Here is a 21616-nt window from a genome sequence, read left to right on the forward strand (position 1 = left end):
CCTGTTGTCTATTCCATTTGCACAACAGCATGTGAAATTTATTGGCAATCAGTGTTGCTTCCTAAGTGGACAGTTTGATTTCACAGAAGTGTGATTGACTTGGAGTTACATTGTGTTGTTTAAGTGTTCCCTTTATTTTTTGGAGCAGTGTACAATCAGAGTGTAGTGTAGGGGTTGTTTGTTATAAAATATGAGTAGATTATCCTTGGGCTACATTTCAAAACCAATGTAGGAATAATTGTTGACAGTTTATTTCAGTAAATTCACACATTGTATATTGATCCAATTCCCCCTTAAGTCACATTTGTTGCAGTCCGCTCATCAGCCTGGGCTAAAAGTATAGCTTGTGTGAAATGAATAAGTAAGGTTCAATATAATTGGTGAAGATTTCACTAGGACGGAGCATATTTCGTTTTTTACCCAAGGACTACAGAGATTCAAATAACCAACTCATCTTATTTGAATCAGCTGTGTAGTGCTCGGGCAAAAAAACAAAATGTGCACCCAGGGGGGGCCCCAGGACCGGGTTTAGGAAACCCTGCACTAGTTCACTGGGTTACTTGCTCACATAAGCCTTGGGTAAAAAAGAGAAGCTATCCCACATTGCGTCTGCTTTTTTGTCGGTTGGGGGTGGGGTGGGGTTGGATCGGAAGTAGGGTGCTCTGAAAAGAAAAAACAACAAGGCACAATTTGAGACATCAAAATAGGGACTTTTCTGGGGCTCAAGCTCTCTTCCTTCCAACATTCTATCGTTCTCTCTTTCTTTGGCCTCAGCATTCGTCTGCATACTCTAAATTCGTTGAGCTGGTATTGCCCTCCTTCCTCTCGCCCCCTTCCTCCTCCACCTCCATCTCCTCCACCTCTTCCTCCTTCTCCACTCCCTCCTCCCTCCTCCTCTCCATCGCCTCACAGGCCCTCCGCACGTCCTCAGGAATGTTCCTCTTCAGGTCGCGGTTCTTGTGTCTCTTGGCCAGCTTGGTGAGGGAGCGGAAGCGGAGGTTGAAGAGATTATCCTCTGACGAGGCCTGCTGTGTCTGCTCGCTGCCTCTCCGCTGGTCATAACAAAGATCCCCTGCCCCTTTCGACCTCAAGTTATTCAGCTTGGTGTCGATGCTCTCCTGGGAGGAGGTTTTGAAGCGGCCCTGGTCCAGGCTGGCAAACACAGCCCTCTTCTCTAGGGAGAGCATGTCCAGGGAGTGGGCCCTCTGTTCCAGGCCCAGCTGCCTGCGCTCCATGCTGCGGATGGTGGCAGCCCGCTGCAACTTGTCGTGGATCTCCACACTCAGCCGCCGCCGCGTCTCCCGGAACTCGGCCCGCACGTTGGCCTTCCACTCAGCCGCATGGACCTTGAACTCCCCCACCTGCAAGTACACAAAGATGGAGAGTCATTAGAGACAGGAGGGTGGAAGGGGTGCATTACATCAGTTGTTGGATCTTCTACAAATTCCCCTTCAGACAAAAGCCTAGCTCCTTCCATGGAAAGCCAATACCACAGTATCCATCCATATTGTATGTACAGATAAATAGCTTAGTAAGCTCACTATTAACATGTCAGCCTGAACACTAATGACTGCATCTCTAACCACTTCTCACACACAGCTGTCTCTCGGGAGTGTCTCAAGGGCTCCAGACAGGGGCATCAACAAGGCATAATAGCAAAACAGACACGGAAGAAAGGTGGGTAGGGTAGGAGATGAGTCTAGTAAGGAGTGACCTTTTAGTTTCCACTGCTTTAGATAATGTAATGACAGGCAGTGTAATTTAATGAGCAGCACCCACCTCCTCTTTGGTCTTTTTGGACAGCACTCTGAGCCAGTCTCCAATCATGCTCAGGACAGCTGCGAAGTAGGCCAGGCCCACCAGGATCCAGAACCAGACCAGAGGCTTGTACCACTTCATGTACTCGATCTTCCGATCCCCACCTGGAACAACAGAGGAAGAGTTGTTACATTGCATGCCAACTATTGGATTATGTATGTATGTATGTATGTATGTATGTATGTATGTATGTATGTATGTATGTATGTATGTATGTATGTATGTATGTATGTATGTATGTATGTATGTATGTATGTATGTGCCTGTTACCATCAAGTTATTGTCAACAATAAAACATTTACCACCCCAAAAATATTTTCATTACAGACAGATTAGTAGGACAAGGGAGGTGGAAAGGTTCAGTTTGACAAACACAACTTTTGTAATTGGGTTTTGAAGAGACTTTATGTTATATCAGCATTATTTTTGCATTATTTTTGCCATAATATTCCCCAAGATAAGTCTTCCTGAGATATAATTACCGGCAGTCACTTTTAGCATCATTATTCAAGGGATTATCAATGTAATGCAGACACAACAAAACACAAGCAAATAAAACCTTGAGTTGATGGAGAATCCAATGGATAATTTCAGACTAAAGTCACAGTACATAAACCTGTTTTACCGTAACACTATCATACCTGCCACATAGTCCCCTATGCCAATCGTTGATAGCGTGATGATGACAAAGTAGATCGCATCCAGAGTCGTCCATCCCTCGATGTGTTTGAAAATGACTGCCGGGATGCCAACGAAGACTATGCACCCGGCTATGATGAAGAGTATGGTGGAGGTGACTCTGATTTTGGTCTGGCTGATCTGTTTGTGTTTTTGCTGCAGTACAAACAAGACATGGTCAGAGGACGACAGTAAGACAACAATTACAAAGTTGTCAAAAAAAATAGAACAAAGTTAGCTATACACAGTACATTTCTAGCTAAAAGACAAAAGGCTTCAAGAGATGCTGTTTCATCAATTGCTTCATGTATCAATACCCATTAGCCAAAACACTCCAAAGCACCCCAGGCACCAAGAAAGAAAACCATACAAAACCACCCTTCCATTGATCCAGCAGGAAAATCCTAATTCCCAAACTCCCCTTATGTCACAGAAACTCAAGTGCCCAGGGGCTTTCAGTAGTCAGAGGAGGGGCTTCGCTCTACATTTTGGCTTTTAGATCCCAATAAACAAGATTACATGGACAGGGATCAGCACTCCTACTCTGAGATGCTTGATACATACAGCCTGCTCACATAATCTCAATCAGGTCCTGGCCCTCTACCTCCCCTGCCCCCACACTCTATCAAACACCTCTGCCCTCACTACAAGGACCACATCGTAATCTCAGCCTCAGCTAGGGGGGGACAAGAGTCCAAAACCATTCACTGAACCTGGTATAATACCTGGATAACAGATATGGCTTTTACAGGGATGACTCTGTCACCCTGTAATCACCCTATTCACTGTGCTGTTCACAGTGAATGGGGGGATTATAGGTTGGAAGTAATATCCCTGGTTTTCACTGTGGGTAGCATATTGGTTTACGAAAAATGCATCAAGCCCTACAAAAATGTCTATTAATTATAATAGAATATTTTAAAATGTCCTGTTGCTGCAGGATTATGTTCCTGCTGTAGCAAACAGGCTCAAATCAAGATCCTACATCTGTATATAACATGCCCCAAATACTCATTTTCAAAGACCCCTTTCTTCACAAAATAAGTAATCAAACATGGTGTGTCTAAATTAATTTGAATAAACTTATTGAAAGTTAACTATAACCAATTTATCTCTGAAAGCATCATGTGCTTATGCAGTTCCAGTAAATCCCCTGTACATAACAAAACCCAACGTTCTCAAGTAATCCAATTTACCCTGTATATCTTCTCCACCCTCAAGACGCTCTTGACAAATATGGTTCCTAGCTGGTCTCCGATGCCAGCCAGGAGGAACCCAAACAGCGGGATGCCAAATATGGCGTACAGGATGCAGAAGATCTTCCCTCCCTCCGTGCTGGGTGCTATGTTCCCGTAACCTGTCACAGTGGTGTTTTGTTATGTGAAGCCTGTGTTATATTCCTGCAGGTGGAGGTCAGAGGTAAATAAGCACTAAGAGAGGAAATAATCAGGTTGGGCTCAGAGAACATGACATGAATTACAACCTGCAGTGAATGGAGAGACAAAACAGGGCAGGGATGACTAAGGCACAGCTTCATCTAAACCAGCACGGTGGGATGTGTGTCCCTCTCCAAAGTGAGAGAAGCAGTGTAATTGTGTAAACAGATGAAATGGTATTCATATGTTCTGCTAAAAAGACAACCTGGTGCCACTGTTCCTTCCCACCTCCCGACAGGATGCTATTATCATCAGTAAATCATATACTGTGAAGACACACACACAGACATTAGCATAAAGTACATCCTGTGAATGACGTTTGTTTTATCCATTTCCCAGCAAGCTCATGATAAATAGCACACATTGCAATACAGTAGTGTAATGCTGACAGAACTGCACTTGAATTAGCGAGTCACGGCACCCGTAGGTTACCTCATAACGTTCACGTCAAAGTGATATTGCTTTATTCTACTCAGTTAAGAGGAGGAAGTAATGAGTTAGTAGGTTGGTGATGGAGATTACCTATCGTTGTGATCACGGTTCCAGCGAAGAAGAAAGCACTGCCCAGATCCCAGTGACTGGAGTTGTAAGACGTGTCTCCGATCGGACTGACTCCTGCACTGACAGCGTCTATGGAATGCTAACAAAGAGAGAAACAGACAGAGAATAGGGTTGGTTATTTTAACTGGTAGGCTACACAGCAATTCCATACAGTTCAATGTGTAGTTAATCTGCTTAAACATACAAATGATGAACAAAATGAACCCAGAACCAACCACAGTCAAGCTCTTTGATATCTTGGCACCAATGGAATAACCTGTGTTGTCTTTGGTCTTTCAACACATGCTACATACAGTACAGAGGACAGTACCATGCCACACTAAGCCCTCATCTGATGGAAAGACAAAACCATAGGCCTAACATGTGTCTTGGCTGCATTTAATTGCCACTATAAACTCATCATGGCGTAAACGGCCGCCCGTAGTAGTACATTATCTCCATTTTCTCCATTATATAATCACAATGTTTATGTGCGTTAAACAATAAGGACTTATTGTAGAAATTTAAAATCTTTTTATATTTCCCTAAGGAACTTCAAATTGCCTTAGAATAAACTGCACTTCTGCTGAAGTAGAGCTATTTCAGAAGAGGGAATCGTAGATTAGAATGAACAATAGAATGAAATTGCCTCAGCACTTGTAGCCTTCTTGATGGGAATATACAAATACAAGACCAACCCATGCCTGCCTAGTAAACACCTCCTCACACCTCCTCACTTCCATGCTGTCAGGTGGTAGTGATGAGCACTCCCTCATGAATATGGATCCATCTACCCTGCTGTCACATATACAGAGAGAGACGGAGTAAACAGCACATCTTCAGCAGAGGAGCACGACTTTCTACACATCATTGCACATGCCCTCTAATATATATGCATGTGTTGGAAGTAAGAAACAGAACATTATGTACGGTGTGTGTATCTAATTGGGCTGCTTTCAGTATTAAAAACATAAATAGCCAGTTTATTCTATAAACCTGATTATCTGGATTGCTACTACTGCCCTTTGGCACTAACATCTGTAATCATGAAGTGCTTTAAAAGGCACACATCACCTCCATCATCCCAGACACCCTAAACCCTCTCCAATTGACATACCGCCCAAACAGATCTACAGACAACGCAATCTCAATTGCACTCCACACTGCCCTCTCCCACCTGGACAAGAGGAATACCTGTGTGATAATGCTGCTCATCGACTACAACTCAGCGTTCAACAACGCTGAGACCCTGGGACTGAAAAACCTCCCTCTGCAATTGGATCCTGGACTTCCTGATGGGCCGACCCCAGGTGGTGAGAGTAGGCAACAACACCTCTACCATGCTGACCCTCAACACGGGGGGCCCCCAGGGGAGTGTGCTCAGCCCCCTCCTGTTTACCCACGACTGTTGGCCACACACGACTCCAACTCCCTCATCAAGTTTGCTGACGACACGATGAAACAGCCGGTGATGAGACAGCCTACAAGGGGGAGGTAATAAAATTGGCAGTGTGGTGCCAGGACAACAACCTCTCCCTCAACGTCAGCAAGAAGAAGGAGCTGATCGTGGACTACAGGAAACCAGGGGGGTGCACACCCACATCCACATTGAGGGGGCCAAAAAAAGGCACGGCGGTGCCTCTTCTCCCTCAGGAAGTTGAAACAATTTGGCATGGCCCCTCAGATCCTCAGGAACTTTTACAGCTGCATCATTGAGAGCATCCTGACTGGTTGTATCACCGTCTGGTATGGCAACTGCACCGCCCGCAACCGGAAGGCCCTACAGAGCAGTGGCGGCTCCTCAGAGGAGGAAAGGGAGCACCATACTAAAACTATACTAAATATATTCACATCACCAAATAATTTATTAAAACACAATGTTTTGCAATTACGGTCTACAGTAGCCTTAACAGCACTCTGTAGGGTAGCACCATTGTCTCGTCCTGACCAGTATAGGGGTCTATTTGCTATTGTAGCTTGGTCAGGACGTGGCAGAGGGTATTTGTTTTCATGGTTTTGTGTATATGTTTAGATAAGAGGGATATTTTGTGTAGAGTGTTTTTGGGGATTATTGGTGTGTGTGTATTGTATTGTGGTTATTTGATTTATGTGTTCTGGGTGTTGGGTATGTTCTTGTGTTTTGTATTTCTAGGGGCTGTTCTAGTTTTTGTATTCTTTGTTGGCCTGGTATGGCTCTCAATCAGGAACAGCTGTACATCGTTGTTCCTGATTGAGAGTCATATTTAGGGAGCTTGTTTTCACCTGTCGTATTGTGGGTAGTTGTTTTTGCATTGCTTTGTGTATAGCCTGCAAAACTGTTACTGTCGTGATTTTTTCGTGTTCTCTTGAATAAATAATAATGATGAGCACGCAACCCGCTGCGCCTTGGTCTTTACATTACGACACCCGTGACAGAACTACCCACCAAACACGGACCAAGCAGCGAAGGAGCGACGCGTGGACTGTCGCGAGTCATGGACTTGGGAGCAGATTCTGGCCGGAGAGGGCCCATGGAGGAAGTCTGGTGAGGACCGGGAACGCTACCGGGGAACACGGCTGGCTAGGAAGCCGGAGAGGCAGCCCCAATAATTTTTTTGGGGGAGGCACATGGGTAGGTTGGCTAAGCCAGGCAGTGGACCTAAGCCAGCTCCCCGTGCTTTTTATGGGGAACAGGTGGAGAAGAGAGCGCCGGAGTATGCGGAAGTGCGCACAATCTCGCCCATACGCACGCACAGTCCAGTGCGAGTGATCCCAGCCCCTCGCAAGTGCCGTGCTAGAGTGGGCATCCAGCCTGGAAGGAGGATGCCTGCGCAGCTCATCTGGTCACCGGTGCGCCTCCTAGGTCCAGGCTACCCTACGCCCGCTCTACGCACGGCAACCATCAGGCCCCTGCACAGCCCAGTTCGCCCTGTGCCAGCACTTCGCTTGTGCAGGGCTACTAGTTCCATCCAGCCAGGACTGGTTGTGCAGGAGGTGCGATCGAGACCGCCAGTGCATCTCCACGGCCCGGTATATCCAGTACCAGCACCACGCACCAGGCCTCCAGTGCGTCAGCCCAGTCCTATTCAGCCTGTTCCCGCTCCTCGCACTAGCCTTGAAGTGCGTGCCTCCAGTCTGATACCTCCAGTACCAGCACCACGCACTAGGCTTCCAGTGCATCAGCCCAGTCCAGTATGTCCTGTTCCCGCTCCTCGCACTAGCCTTGAAGTGCGTGCCTCCAGTCTGATACCTCCAGTACCAGCACCACGCACTAGGCTTCCAGTGCATCAGTCCAGTCCAGGATGTCCTGTTCCCGCTCCTCGCACTAGCCCTGAGGTGCGTGTCCCCAAACTGGCACATCCAGTACCAGCACCACGCATCAGGCTTCCAGTGCGTCAGCCCAGTCCAACTCGGCCGGTTCCTGCTCCCCGCACTAGCACTGAGGTGCGTCTCCCCAGGCTGGTACCTCCACTACCAGCCCCACGCATCAGGCTTCCAGTGCGTCAGCCCAGTTCCGAGTGTCCGGTAACAGTACCTCGTCCAGAGTGTCCGGCAACAGTACCTCGTCCAGAGTATCCGGCAACAGTGTCTAGTCCGGAACCGAGGGAGACGGCCTACTGTCCGGCACCGAGGGAGACGGCCTACAGTCCGGCACCGAGTGAGACGGCCTACTGTCCGGCACCGAGTGAGACGGCCTACAGTCCTGCACTGAGTGAGACGGCCTACAGTCCGGCACCGAGTGAGTCTGCCTGCAGTCCGGAGCCGAGTGAGTCGCCCTATGGTCCGGAGCTCCTAGAATCGCCCTATAGTCCGGAGCTCCGAGAAGACAGTCCAGGGTCTATAGTGACACGTGTCAGGCCTAGGTATTTGGGAGGAGTGGACTGGTCAGGGGGTGGTCTTAGGCCCGAGCCTAAGCCACCTCCACTGTAGGAGGTTTGGGGAGGGGTTGTGTTGCACAGGAGCCATCGTTGACGGCAGCCACCCTCCCTTCCCTCCCTTTAGTTAGGGGTTTATTGTTTAAAATATTTTTAAGGTGCATACGGGGTCTGCACCTTTTGGGGGTGGGGGGGGTAATGTCACATCCTGACCAGTATAGGGGTCTATTTGTTATTGTTGCTTGGTCAGGACGTGGCAGAGGGTATTTGTTTTCATGGTTTTGTGTATATGTTTAGATAAGAGGGATAATTTGTGTAGAGTGTTTTTGGGGATTATTGGTGTGTGTGTATTGTAGAGGGGTTATTTGATTTATGTGTTCCGGGGTGTTGGGTATGTTCTTGTGTTTTGTATTTCTAGGGGCTGTTCTAGTTTTTGTATTCTTTGTTGGCCTGGTGTGGCTCTCAGTCAGGAACAGCTGTACATCATTGTTCCTGATTGAGAGTCATATTTAGGGAGCTTGTTTTCACCTGTCGTATTGTGGGTGGTTGTTTTTGCATTGCTTTGTGTATAGCCTGCAAAACTGTTACTGTCGTGTTTTTCTAGTTTTTTTCGTGTTCTCTTGAATAAATAATAATGATGAGCACGCAACCCGCTGCGCCTTGGTCTTTACATTATGACACCCGTGACAACCATGGTGTAGCCGGAGGACAGCTAGCTTCAGTCCTCCTCTTCAATAGAAAACCTAGGAGGCTCATGGTTCTCCACCCCTTCCATAGACTTACACAGTAATTATGACTAGGGCTGTTGCGGTGACCGTATTACCGCCACACAGGCGGTTACGAGTCATGAAGGCAGTCAAATTCCACGTTACCATTTAGTCACGGTAATTAGGCTTTTTCAAGCTCTGATGCTGCTGATAGTCATTAGCAGCCTACCATACTTGCTAACGGCCTGGTACTCAGCACTCTAGTGGTTAGAGTGTTGGGCCAGTAACCAAAAGATTTCTGGATCGAATCCCCAAGCTGACAAGGTAAAAATCTGTCATTCTGCCCCTGAGCAAGGCAGTTAACCCACTGTTCCCCAGGCACCGAAGACGTGGATGTCGATTATGGCATCCCCTCGTACCTCTCTGATTCAGAGGGGTTGGGTTAAATGCAGAAGATACATTTCAGATGAAGGAATTCAGTTGTAGAACTGACTAGGTATCCCCATTTCCCACTCTATTGTCCCTCTAATCACTCTGATATCAATGCAAATGTAATCGAAAATCGAATCAAACACTTCACGAGAGCCCATGAGCTCATGATGTGCAACATTTCTATAGCTATGCAATTGCGCGACAAAACAGAGTGATGGCCTCTATTAAAAAGAGGAGGATCCCATCAGCTTTCTATAGGCTAGGCCTACTATATTTATTTCTCAACTTTCCTAAAATTAAGCAGATTGCTTATCTTTACAACAGGAGTATAGCCTACCTGGCTGGCATGAAAATGAACCACAGAAAAAGCGTCCTCCATTCACTATTTAAGTGCACACATGTAGTGAGTAGTTGACTCAAAGAGAGACAATAGTTGAACAGTTTTGAACAAATTAATATCTTTAAAATTGAAGGAGAAGCAAGCTATAGCTATATTTCGTTGTATTTTTTGTTCACTTTAACTTAGCTAGTGAATTCAGCAAGCTAGTTTAGCCTTCTCAAACACCCGGCTCAAACAAAAAGGAATGCTATGTTAGCTATTGTAGATGGCTATGGCTATCCAACACTGGAACTCTTCCAAGTCAAGGTAAGCTTTTTGGTTTTATTAATTTATTGGCACCGGGGCCCATTGGTGTAACTGCTTGCTGCCTACACTGTACTGCATGATTGTAGCGGGTTTACTAACGCATTAGTTCTAGTAGCTACGACGATGTAGGTAGGCTGTGTGTAGCACGTTATTGGTTATGATATATTTGGCTTGGAAAGTTTTTTTCGCCTGGTCACAGAAAGCTGATATGTTGTGCACTGAAGTCCACAAGCAAAGGGAAAAGGTTTAGAGGAGGAGAGCACGTAGATGTAAGAATGAATAGTACAATGATAAAAAAATGATCATGCTGTTTGTATGTGGCTCCTGTGAAAGTTCACTGTGTTTGCGTGTGATCAGGGGTGTATTAATTCCGCCAATTCTGTTGAAAAAAATTTCTTTAACAGAAGTTTGTTGAATAGAAACTTTCGTTTGCAACTGTTGGACTAAAGATTACACCCTAGATCAGCTAGATGCAGACAAGAGTGTGCAAGGCGTTATTGAATATGTCACTGTCTGTCACCTTGAGTACTCAAAACTTTCTCTCAGCCTGTGTACCTACGTTGTGCATTTTCAGTCAGGCTAGGTTGTAGCAATATCATGTAATAGCCTAAACCTATTGATATTACATTGAGCTGGGTATGAATGACAGTCATCCAATATGCTGTAATAGAAATAAAGCCATGCTCATAAAAAACTATAATCATCCTCCCTCATTTTAAACGTCACCGACCGCCACTGCTACAGAGGGTCGTGCAGACGGCCCAGCGCATCACTGGGAGAGAGCTCCCAGTCATCCAGGACATACATGCCAGACGGTGTCTGAGAAAGGCCCGAAGAACTGCCAAAGACTCCAGACACCCGAGACATGGACTGTTCTCCATGCACCTGTCCGGCAGGCGGTACCAGTGCATCAAGACTCAGACAAACAGACTCCTAAACAGCTTCTATCCCCATGGACATACGACTGTTAAATCACTAACAACTACTGCTCTTTCTCTCCCAAAGGCTATCCACACTGACACTATGCCCATCCACAGGTCTCTCTCTACCTGCTCAGGCACAACCTACGCTGCTGCTAATATGATTATTGATTAGATGTATTACTCCATTAGGCTGCTGTCCATTGATTATTACTATTACTACTGTTGACTGAACAAAGTTTACTCCAATGCTTCCCACAGTTGTGTCAAGTTGGGTGGATGTCCTTTGGGTGGTGGACCATTCTCGATACACATGGGAAACTGTTGAGCGTGAAAAATCTAGCAGCATTTCAGTTCTTGACACACTCAAACCCGGTGCGCCTGGCACCTACTACCATATCAAAGGCACTTAAATATTTTGTCTTGTCTATTCACCTTCTGAATGGCACACATACACAATCAATGTCTCAATTGTCTCAACGCTTAAAAATCCTTATTTAACCTGTCTACTCCCCTTTATCTACATTGATCGAAGTGGATTTAACAAGTGACATCAATAAGGGATTATAGCTGTCACCTGGATTCACCTGGTCAGTCCATGCCACTCCAGTATCCCTGCACACTGAATAAGGTACTGGCACCGACCTGTATATACTTGCATTCTTAAGTTTCTTTTACTCTCATTGTAGTTCTTGTGTGGTTTTTATTCTTAGTTTTATTTGTATTCTATTTTCTATTATTATCTATATTATTATGGGGTGGCAGGTAGCCTAGGGGTTAAAGCGTTGGGCCAGTAACTGAAAGGTTGCTAGATCGAATCCCCGAGCTGACAAGGTAAAGATCTGTCGTTCTGCCCCTGGACAAGGCAGTTAACCCACTGTTCCTAGGCCGTCATTGTAAATAAGAATTTGTTCTTAACTGACTAGCCTAGTTAAATAAAATTATTATTATTATCTATATTGTTATTATCACTGCATTGTCGGAAAGAGCTCTCAAGGTAAGAATTTCAGTGTACTGTTTTACACCTGTTGTATCCTGTGCACGTGTTGAATAAACGTTGAAACTTGGATTGGTTGCATAGGGCCGTAGGTTTTGATAGCATATGATTGAACATGCCGTTTTTAGGATAACTTGTACTGTACTCCAATGAATCTGGACATCACCCCATACATCATAATATAGGATAGAAATTCATACGTTTCAAGACCAAACGCGACAACTACATTTTCTCCCAGTATGTCTGAATATGTCATGTTCAGATTTACGCAATGCTGCCTTATTAGGGATAAAGCATAAGGCAACACTAACGCTGAGGTTTAGACTCTCAGTGTGACTAATGATACCGGTGCTGTCCAGGGTAAAACAGCAGTAGGCTCCACTGCCCAGGTAAGTCTAGTTGTCTATTTCCCTGCTTATCTTGACTAAGCCAAGATCAACTTCACACTTGAGCAGTTGAATATATACACCAGGTTATTGTAAAGGAGAATGTATTCTCAATCACCTATCATGGATAAATAGAGGTATGAAGAAAAAAAGAAAAGATATGTGCAACAAAAGAACTGACCATAGACAGAGGAAGCGTAGAGGAAATGGATTCCTTGAGAGCATTTCCCTTGTTGTTAGAGGCACAGTCTGGAATATTATCTCTGTCCAGGTTTTACTAACAGATATTATTGTTCCCCTCAGACTAAATCCTTATACTAATTCCATTCTCAGTTTAATTCTAACAGTATTAGGAATGATGTGGTCATTGAAGTAAGATTTAAAAGGTTTCCATAGGTCCACTGTGCCTGGCAGAAATAGATTGTCCATAACTACATGTTCCTCAAGCAAGCCTTCCACCAAAGGAATTCTGGATCTATAGGTGGAACCACAGACGGAAAGATGAGTTCCCCCTCTCCTTAAACGTGCATTACAATCTCCACATCATTGAATTTAGGGTAGTGCATCAGTGAGAGGCACTCTATATTATAGAGGCTCAAAAGGTTAGACATGAAATGTCTGGTTTTAGCTCTGTCAGCGCAGCCTGAGTACATCAGGATAAAAAAATTTTTATTCCATTTAATTTTTTTATTTCACCTTTATTTAACCAGGTAGGCTAGTTGAGAACAAGTTCTCATTTACAACTGCAACCTGGCCAAGATAAAGCAAAGCAGTGCGACACAAAAAACAACACAGAGTTACACATGGAATAAACAAATATACCGTCAATAATACAATAGAAAACGTCTATATACAGTGTGTGCAAATGAGGTAGGATAAGGGAGGTAAGGCAATAAATAGGCCATGGTGGCGAAATAATTACAATATAGCAATTAAACACTGGAGTGATAGATGTGCAGAAGATGAGTGTGCAAGTAGAGATACTGGGGTGCAAAGGAGCAAAATAAAATAAATAAATAACAGCATGGGGATGAGATAGTTGGATGGGCTATTTACAGATGGGCTATGTACAGGTGCAGTGATCTGTGAGCTGCTCTGATAGCTGGTGCTTAAAGTTAGTGAGGGAGATATGAGTCTCCAGCTTCAGTGATTTTTGCAGTTCGTTCCAGTCATTGGCAGCAGAGAACTGGAAGGAAAGGCGGCCAAATGAGGAATTGGCTTTGGGGGTGACCAGTGAAATATACCTGCTGGAGCGTGTGCTACGGGTGGGTGCTGCTATGGTGACCAGTGAGCTGAGATAAGGCGGGGCTTTATCTAGCAAAGACTTATAGATGACCTGGAGCCGGTGAGTGTGGCAACGAATATGAAGAGAGGGCCAGCCAACGAGAGCATACAGGTCGCAGTGGTGGGTAGTATATGGGGCTTTGGTGACAAAATGGATGGCACTGTGATAGACTGCATCCAATTTGCTGAGTAGAGTGTTGGAGGCTATTTTGTAAATTACATTGCTGAAGTCTAGGATCGGTAGGATAGTCAGTTTTACGAAGGTATGTTTGGCAGCATGAGTGAAGGATGCTTTGTTGTGAAATAGGAAGCCGATTCTAGATTTAATTTTGGATTGGAGATGCTTAATGTGAGTCTGGAAGGAGAGTTTACAGTCTAACCAGACACTTAGGTATTTGTAGTTGTCCACATATTCTAAGTCAGAACCGTCCAGAGTAGTGATGCTGGACGTGTGGGCAGGTGTGGGCAGCGATCGGTTGAAGAGCATGCATTTAGTTTTACTTGCATTTAAGAGCAGTTGGAGGCCACGGAAGGAGAGTTGTATGGCATTGAAGCTCATCTGGAGGTTAGTTAACACAGTGACACATACAATCAGTTAACACATACAATCACTATATAAATTATTCACTTTTCCTCTTTGTCTTCCTGATTAATTTTAGTTCTCACAAAACCTCACCTGGATTAATCAACCCGCTAGCTACATCATTCAAGCTGTATGGTTTGATGTCTGTATGATGAAAGGAATACATTAATGTGACAAAAGAATATCCGTACTGGTGGACATTTGATTCTCTGCATGCTTAGTTAGCACTGGTTTTAACCCTACATTAAACCTACATATCATTAGAGATATTATTATCCAATCATTCCACCTGGATTTAACCTTGAACCTCGGTTTAATCAATTGTCTATTGCTAATCAAATTAATCAGTGACTAGTGCCACAAAAAAGTAGTGACTGCAACTATACCAAGGGCATTGTAATGTTGCAGGAGTGTGTTTGTGTATGCCTGCAGGAGGAAACGCTTGAGTAACTGGTAATAGAACAACCCATTATAACTGGGCTGTAAATTTCAGCTTTTCTACCCGATAAAGACAAATAATATATTTACTATAAAAAACAACGGCCTGTGGACAGTATAACATTAAAAAGCTCTATTTCAGAGCTAAAGCTCTTAGATAAGAAAAACAACAGGTCTTGATTGGAGTGGATGACACCATGAACTCCCATTGTGCCAAACACACTGAGTCATACCAACCCTGCCAGGCACTGCCAATTAGGCCCAACGTCCCGGTGGGCACACAGTGGGTGGGCAGCAGACACACATACAAACACACACACACACACACACACACACACACACACACACACACACACACACACACACACACACACACACACACACACACACACACACACACACACACACACACACACTATACTATTCCACGGGATCTTAGTCACTTCATGTTTACATATCTGGCATTACTCATCTCATATGTATATACTGTTTTCTAAACTATTCTACAGTATCTCATTCACTTAATAATGTTTACATAGCTTGCATTACTCATTTCATATGTATATACTGTATTCTATACTATTCTACTGTATCTTAGTCCGTTCTGACATCAGTCATCCACATGTATATAGTCTTAATTCATTCCTACTTAGATTTGTGTGTATTGGGAATATGTTGTGTAATTTGTTAGATATTACTGCACTGTCAGAGCTAGAAGCAGAAGCATTTCGCTACACCCACAATAACATCTCCTAATTACGTGTATGTGATAAATACATTTACATTTTACAATTTAGTCATTTAGCAGACGCTCTTATCCAAAGCAACTTACAGTAGTGAATGCATACATTTAATTTCATACATTTTTTTTTTCCCTGTGCTGGCCCCCCGTGGGAATCGAACCCACAACCCTGGCGTTGCAAACACCATGCGTTGCAAACACCATGCTCTACCAACTGAGCTACAGGGATGGCCAATCTGGGGTGAGGACACAAACAGCAAATACAATTTGATTTGATTTGATGCATGCACGCATGCACACACACTCTTCTCGAAATTGCCATCTCGCAACCGACGCCCCTGTCAAACAGCATGACAACAGTGAGACACCGAAAGCTGGGCTACTGCCCATGGCCATCAGGATGAATGATGGCTGAATGATAGGCTTGACACAGCACTAATGGCCGGGCTATAGAACCTGTTAGGGGAACAGATAAATCCCAGTCATATTGATGTAGTGCTTGTTTTAGGATGCACGCCCCACAGGACATCTCTCAAGTGGGCACAGTTACTACTTTTACTGTAACCTCCTTTTGCTGAGCTTCAGACATGGATGTATCTGTCAAATGAAGGCTAATGACTAGATGTGACTTGTTATAGAAGATGGACATTGTCGTAGCGTTGACTATCATTAAATGTCAAGACTGTTGTATTATCAAATCAATTCTCTACAGTGAGGGAAAAAAGTATTTGATCCCCTGCTGATTTTGTACGTTTGCCCACTGACAAAGAAATTATTAGTCTATCATTTTAATGGAAGGTTTATCTAAACAGTGAGAGACAGAATAACAACAAAAAAATACAGAAAAACGCATGTCAAAAATGTAATAAATTGATTTGCATTTTAATGAGGGAAATAAGTATTTGACCCCCTCGAAATCAGAAAGATTTCTGGCTCCCAGGTGTCTTTTATACAGGTAACGAGCTGAGATTAGGAGCACACTCTTAAAGGGAGTGCTCCTAATCTCAGTTTATTACCTGTATAAAAGACACCTGTCCACAGAAGCAATCAATCAATCAGATTCCAAACTCTCCACCATGGCCAAGACCAAAGAGCTCTCCAAGGATGTCAGGGACAAGATTGTAGACGTACATAAGGCTGGAATGGGCTACAAGACCATTGCCAAGCAGCTTGGTGAGAAGGTGACAACAATTGGTATGATTATTCGCAAATGGAAGAAACACAAAAGAACTGTCAATCTCCCTCGGCCTGGGGCTCCATGCAAGATCTCACCTCGTGGAGTTGCAATGATCATGAGAATGGTGAGGAATCAGCCCAGAACTACACGGGAGAATCTTGTCAATGATCTCAAGGCAGCTGGGACCATAGTCACCAAGAAAGCAATTAGTAACACACTACGCCGTGAAGGACTGAAATCCTGCAGCGCCCGCAAGGTCCCCCTGCTCAAGAAAGCACATGTACATGCCCCTCTGAAGTTTGCCAATGAACATCTGAATGATTCAGAGGACAACTGGGTGAAAGTGTTGTGGTCAGATGAGACCAAAATGGAGCTCTTTGGCATAAACTCAACTCGCCGTGTTTGGAGGAGGAGGAATGCTGCCTATGACCCCAAGACACCATCCCCACCGTCAAACATGGAGGTGGAAACATTATGCTTTGGGGGTGTTTTTCTGCTAAGGGGACAGGACAACTTCACCGCATCAAAGGGACGATGGACGGGGCCATGTACCGTCAAATCTTGGGTGAGTACTCCTTCGCTCAGCCAGGGCATTGAAAATGGGTCGTGGATGGGTATTCCAGCATGACAATGACCCAAAACACACGGCCAAGGCAACAAAGGAGTGGCTCAAGAAGAAGCACATTAAGGTCCTGGAGTGGCCTAGCCAGTCTCCAGACCTTAATCCCATAGAAAATCTGCGGAGGGAGCTGAAGGTTCCAGTTACCAAACGTCAGCCTCGAAACCTTAATGACTTGGAGAAGATCTGCAAAGAGGAGTGGGACAAAATCCCTCCTGAGATGTGTGCAAACCTGGTGGCCAACTACAAGAAACGTCTGACCTCTGTGACTGCCAACAAGGGTTTTGCCACCAAGTACTAAGTCATGTTTTGCAGAGAGGTCAAATACTTATTTCCCTCATTAAAATGCAAATAATTTTATAACATTTTTGACATGAGTTTTTCTGTATTTTTTTGTTGTTATTCTGTCTCTCACTGTTCAAATAAACCTTCCATTAAAATTATAGACTGATAATTTCTTTGTCAGTGGGCAAACGTACAAAATCAGCAGGTGATCAAATACTTTTTTCCCTCACTGTATGTGTAATTATTCCTTATGTGATTAAACTAATCATGTAACTTTAATTAATTAGGATGTCGGGGCACCACAGGAAAATGTTTATAGAGTCTCTATTTCCTGAATTAACTCTTCAGATATTATCATATCTTATCAATTACAATCTTCTATCAATGTATTATTACCTCATCAATCTCATTCCTGAATGTTGCAAACCATTGGATATCTGCACGAACCCTAGCATCAAATCATGAATCAGCGATATACAAATTGGCTTAATTATTTATTTACTAACTAATCAATCACAGAAATACATAAACACACACAATACTTATACATTGGTTACTGACATGATACACTGAAAAGTCCCTAGTGGGCTAAGCCATTATGACAGCTTGGTAGACAAAGGAAAGGGGTGGGGCCAGCTCAGGAGCGGAAAACTCAGAGTGGAACCCCGTACATACACTACAGTCATGGAAATGCTTATACTTTGAACATGAACAACCGCTCATTCTAAAATAAATGGCAATTTACATATTTACGAGTGTATGCCTTTGTTATCCCTCTCTGCGATTGCCGGTCCGTCTGCTGGATAGACTGTTGACCGAAATCTCTGGTTTGTCCACCAGAGATCAAAGTCTTTCGGAGTTGTAGCTTGTTATAATGGATACGTCATTATACCATTAAGTATCATTAAGCCGTTCAACTGGTTGCGTTTACCAGACTAAAGTACTTAAACAGCTGCAGCCTGAATAATTGTTCTGTAGTTTGTCGATTTCTTACCCATTTCAAAGTGGGAATGATCTCCACGTTCTCTGATCTTGTCCATTGGTAGAGTTGCCAACCATTTGAACATGTAGCGACAGCTCCGTGTTTTCTTGTCAAATTTTGTCAGAAATGGTTTTTATACTGGAGAAGAAAAGGGGGCGTTCCATGACACCCATGTAAATGTCTGTTCTCATGGGGGCGTGGCCTCTGACTGATCATAAGTTACTATGAAAAACAATTCTCATTTAGAAGACTAACATCACATTACATCTTTCCAAATGTATTCCTATACTCAATAATTTATTTTATACAACATTCAGATGCAAACCCCATAATTGAGAAGTGTATACAAAAAAAGAAACAGTAATGTGTGTCTCCTGTCCTTCATGAGGTCACCAAATGAAACAAACTCGACATAACTGTTCCTTAAGTGTCCACGGACCACTCCAACTGCTTGGAATACAGAAATACTGTTCAATTATTCAACCTTTTGATGTCCAAGTGTCTCTCTGTGTTAACAAAGGGATTCTCAACTTTCATTTCGGCAGAGTGGGGAAAGGATTTTCGGTATTTACGACAGTCATAAACCTGTGGTGGGAGAGAGGGGGGGGCTATGCTCCTCACGAGGCACGTCATGACAACATGTACTGGAAATCAATGCATTTTGTTTGCTCTGTCATCAATTAAGGAGTGACTCAACCTAGGGCTGTGGCGGTCTTCAAATGTTGTCAGCCGGTAACTGTCATGCAAATGACTGCCGGTCTCACGTTAATTGACCGTTAATTAACATTTAGCATCCCCAGGCCTCCACACATACAAGCCACTGATGTGCGCATTTTGATTTTTTTTTAAAAGGTATTTTTAATACACACCATCACAATAAATTCATTATTTATTTTAGGCAGGTATAAAGAAACATTATGATATGAAGAAAATGTATTTCAGAAGAACAAAATAGCATCTTTTGAGTCAGTGAGTACATGTATGTTATCTGGCTATTTGCCATGCCATTGGCAGCCTAGGCTGTAGGCTAGTTCATTTAGCAGACAAGATATTTTTATAGTGAGAAGAATATAATTCAACTTGGATGAATAAAACAGAAAGGATATTTTTCACATAAAGGTGAAAATTTGAAACAGGTCCTTTTTACAATTAGTCTATTTGGCAACTTTAGTTGTGAATGACACAAACCTTAGAATGTCTTAAAAATCAAAACACATATGGGTTGCATGATGTGCCTATATTGATTAATTTAAAAAGTCACAAAAAAAGCTTGCGCTCTGTTCCTTGCGTCAGGCTGCACACGCTGTTCTCTCATCAAGTGATAATACTCACCCATGAGACTATTCTCAATTTAATCTTGTCTTTACTAATATGTGAAATTAGTTTGGATTTATAATGGGCCATTATCAACTGGAGAGGACAACGGGCAGGGGAAAAAGACATGTCATCCATATGCACTGGAATAGCGAATGGAGGCCGCGCTTTCCCATTCTTCCTTTTTCAATCATGCCGGGTAGGCAATGTGCTTAATATTAGCAGCTGAGAAATAAATATAGTAGCAGCTGGGATCCTCCTCTTTTTAGTGGCAACCATCAAAACGTTCACACGGGATTGCATATAGAAATGTCTGGGCTTATAAGAACCCTTATTTCACACCATGCATCAACCACTGTTTGAGTAGTAGCCTTTGCTGCATGACAGGTGATATTTCGCCCAAACTCTGTATGCCATGGGCTCGCCAACCTTGTTCATTCAGCTACCCAGTGCTTAATTTGGTTAACCAAGTGAACTCAGTTCAGGAACATGGATAGTATAACATTTTTTACAACAAAACATATTTCATTAAACTCTTTACAGCCCCTCTCTCTGCGCGCACGATAAAGGAATGAAGAAGAGAGAGGAGGAGATGGAAATGCACGGCGGTGAGATATTCTGTAGCTAAATGTCAGCCTATTACTTTTGAAAATATTACTAGTCCATTCAAAATCAAATACAAATTCACTATAGTTGTAGGCTAACTCTGTATGCCGGCCTGCACAATCACTGAACCAACAGCATCACCAAGGCCTATAGGCATAAGTGGTAGGCTATTAGGCTATGTGTTGTATAACGGCACAATAATTATTTTAATTCAGGCTTTTTTTCAGCCTTGGGCTCATAGGCCTATGCATACAGTATGCATAAGTTCTAAAATGTGAATGCGTGTCCTACATGCGACATCTTAAATGCTTTGAATTAATCATCACCTTAGAAATAATTGGCCATTTTGTTGTGTTTTTGCTTTGATACACGATCCACATATCATTTACATTAATGTCAGAGGGATTAGAGGGACAATAGAGTGCTGAGTTACCTGTATAAAAGACACCTGGAAGCCAGAAATCTTTCTGACTGAGAGGGGGTCAAATACTTATTTCCCTCATTAAAATGCAAATCAATTTATAACAGTTTTGACATGCGTTTTTCTGGATTTTTTTGTTCAAATAAACCTACCATTAAAATTATTGACTGATCATTTCTTTGTCAGTGGGCAAACATACAAAATATCTTTCTATCTTTCCGATTTGGTCCTGCCGTACATACCTACACGTACGCTACGGTCACAAGACGCAGGCCTCCTAATTGTCCCTAGAATTTCTAAGCAAACGGCTGGAGGTAGGGCTTTCTCCTATAGAGCTCCATTTTTATGGAATGGTCTGCCTACCCATGTGAGAGACGCAGACTCAGTCTCAACCTTTAAGTCTTTACTGAAGACTTATCTCTTCAGTAGGTCCTATGATTAAGTGTAGTCTGGCCCAGGAGTGTGAAGGTGAACGGAAAGGCTGGAGCAACGAACCGCCCTTGCTGTCTCTGCCTTGCCGGTTCCCCTCTCTCCACTGGGCATCTCTGCCTCTAACCCTATTACAGGGGCTGAGTCACTGGCTTACTGGTGTTCTTCCATGCCGTCCATGGGAGGGGTGCGTCACTTGAGTGGGTTGAGTCACTGACGTGGTCTTCCTGTCTGGGTTGGCGCCCCCCCCTTGGGTTGTGCCGTGGCGGAGATCTTTGTGGGCTATACTCGGCCTTGTCTTAGGACGGTAAGTTGGTGGTTG

General features: G+C 43.7%; 1 protein-coding gene across 1 annotated transcript in view; it reads right to left on the minus strand.

The window, feature by feature from the left end:
- Positions 1-569: 569 nt before the first annotated feature.
- The window catches only part of LOC115172427 (potassium channel subfamily K member 10-like), a 44124-nt gene continuing 23077 nt past the window's right edge, over positions 570-21616 (minus strand). The window contains exons 3-7 of the mRNA XM_029729859.1: positions 4455-4572; positions 3693-3853; positions 2460-2652; positions 1780-1922; positions 570-1361 (exon numbers count right to left, since the gene is read on the minus strand). Coding sequence (XP_029585719.1) covers positions 771-1361; positions 1780-1922; positions 2460-2652; positions 3693-3853; positions 4455-4572 — 1206 coding nt within the window. The 3' untranslated portion in view covers positions 570-770. The remainder of the gene's footprint in view (positions 1362-1779; positions 1923-2459; positions 2653-3692; positions 3854-4454; positions 4573-21616) is intronic.

This window comes from Salmo trutta, chromosome 33 (genome assembly GCF_901001165.1).
Source record: "Salmo trutta chromosome 33, fSalTru1.1, whole genome shotgun sequence".
Lineage (NCBI taxonomy): Eukaryota > Metazoa > Chordata > Actinopteri > Salmoniformes > Salmonidae > Salmo > Salmo trutta.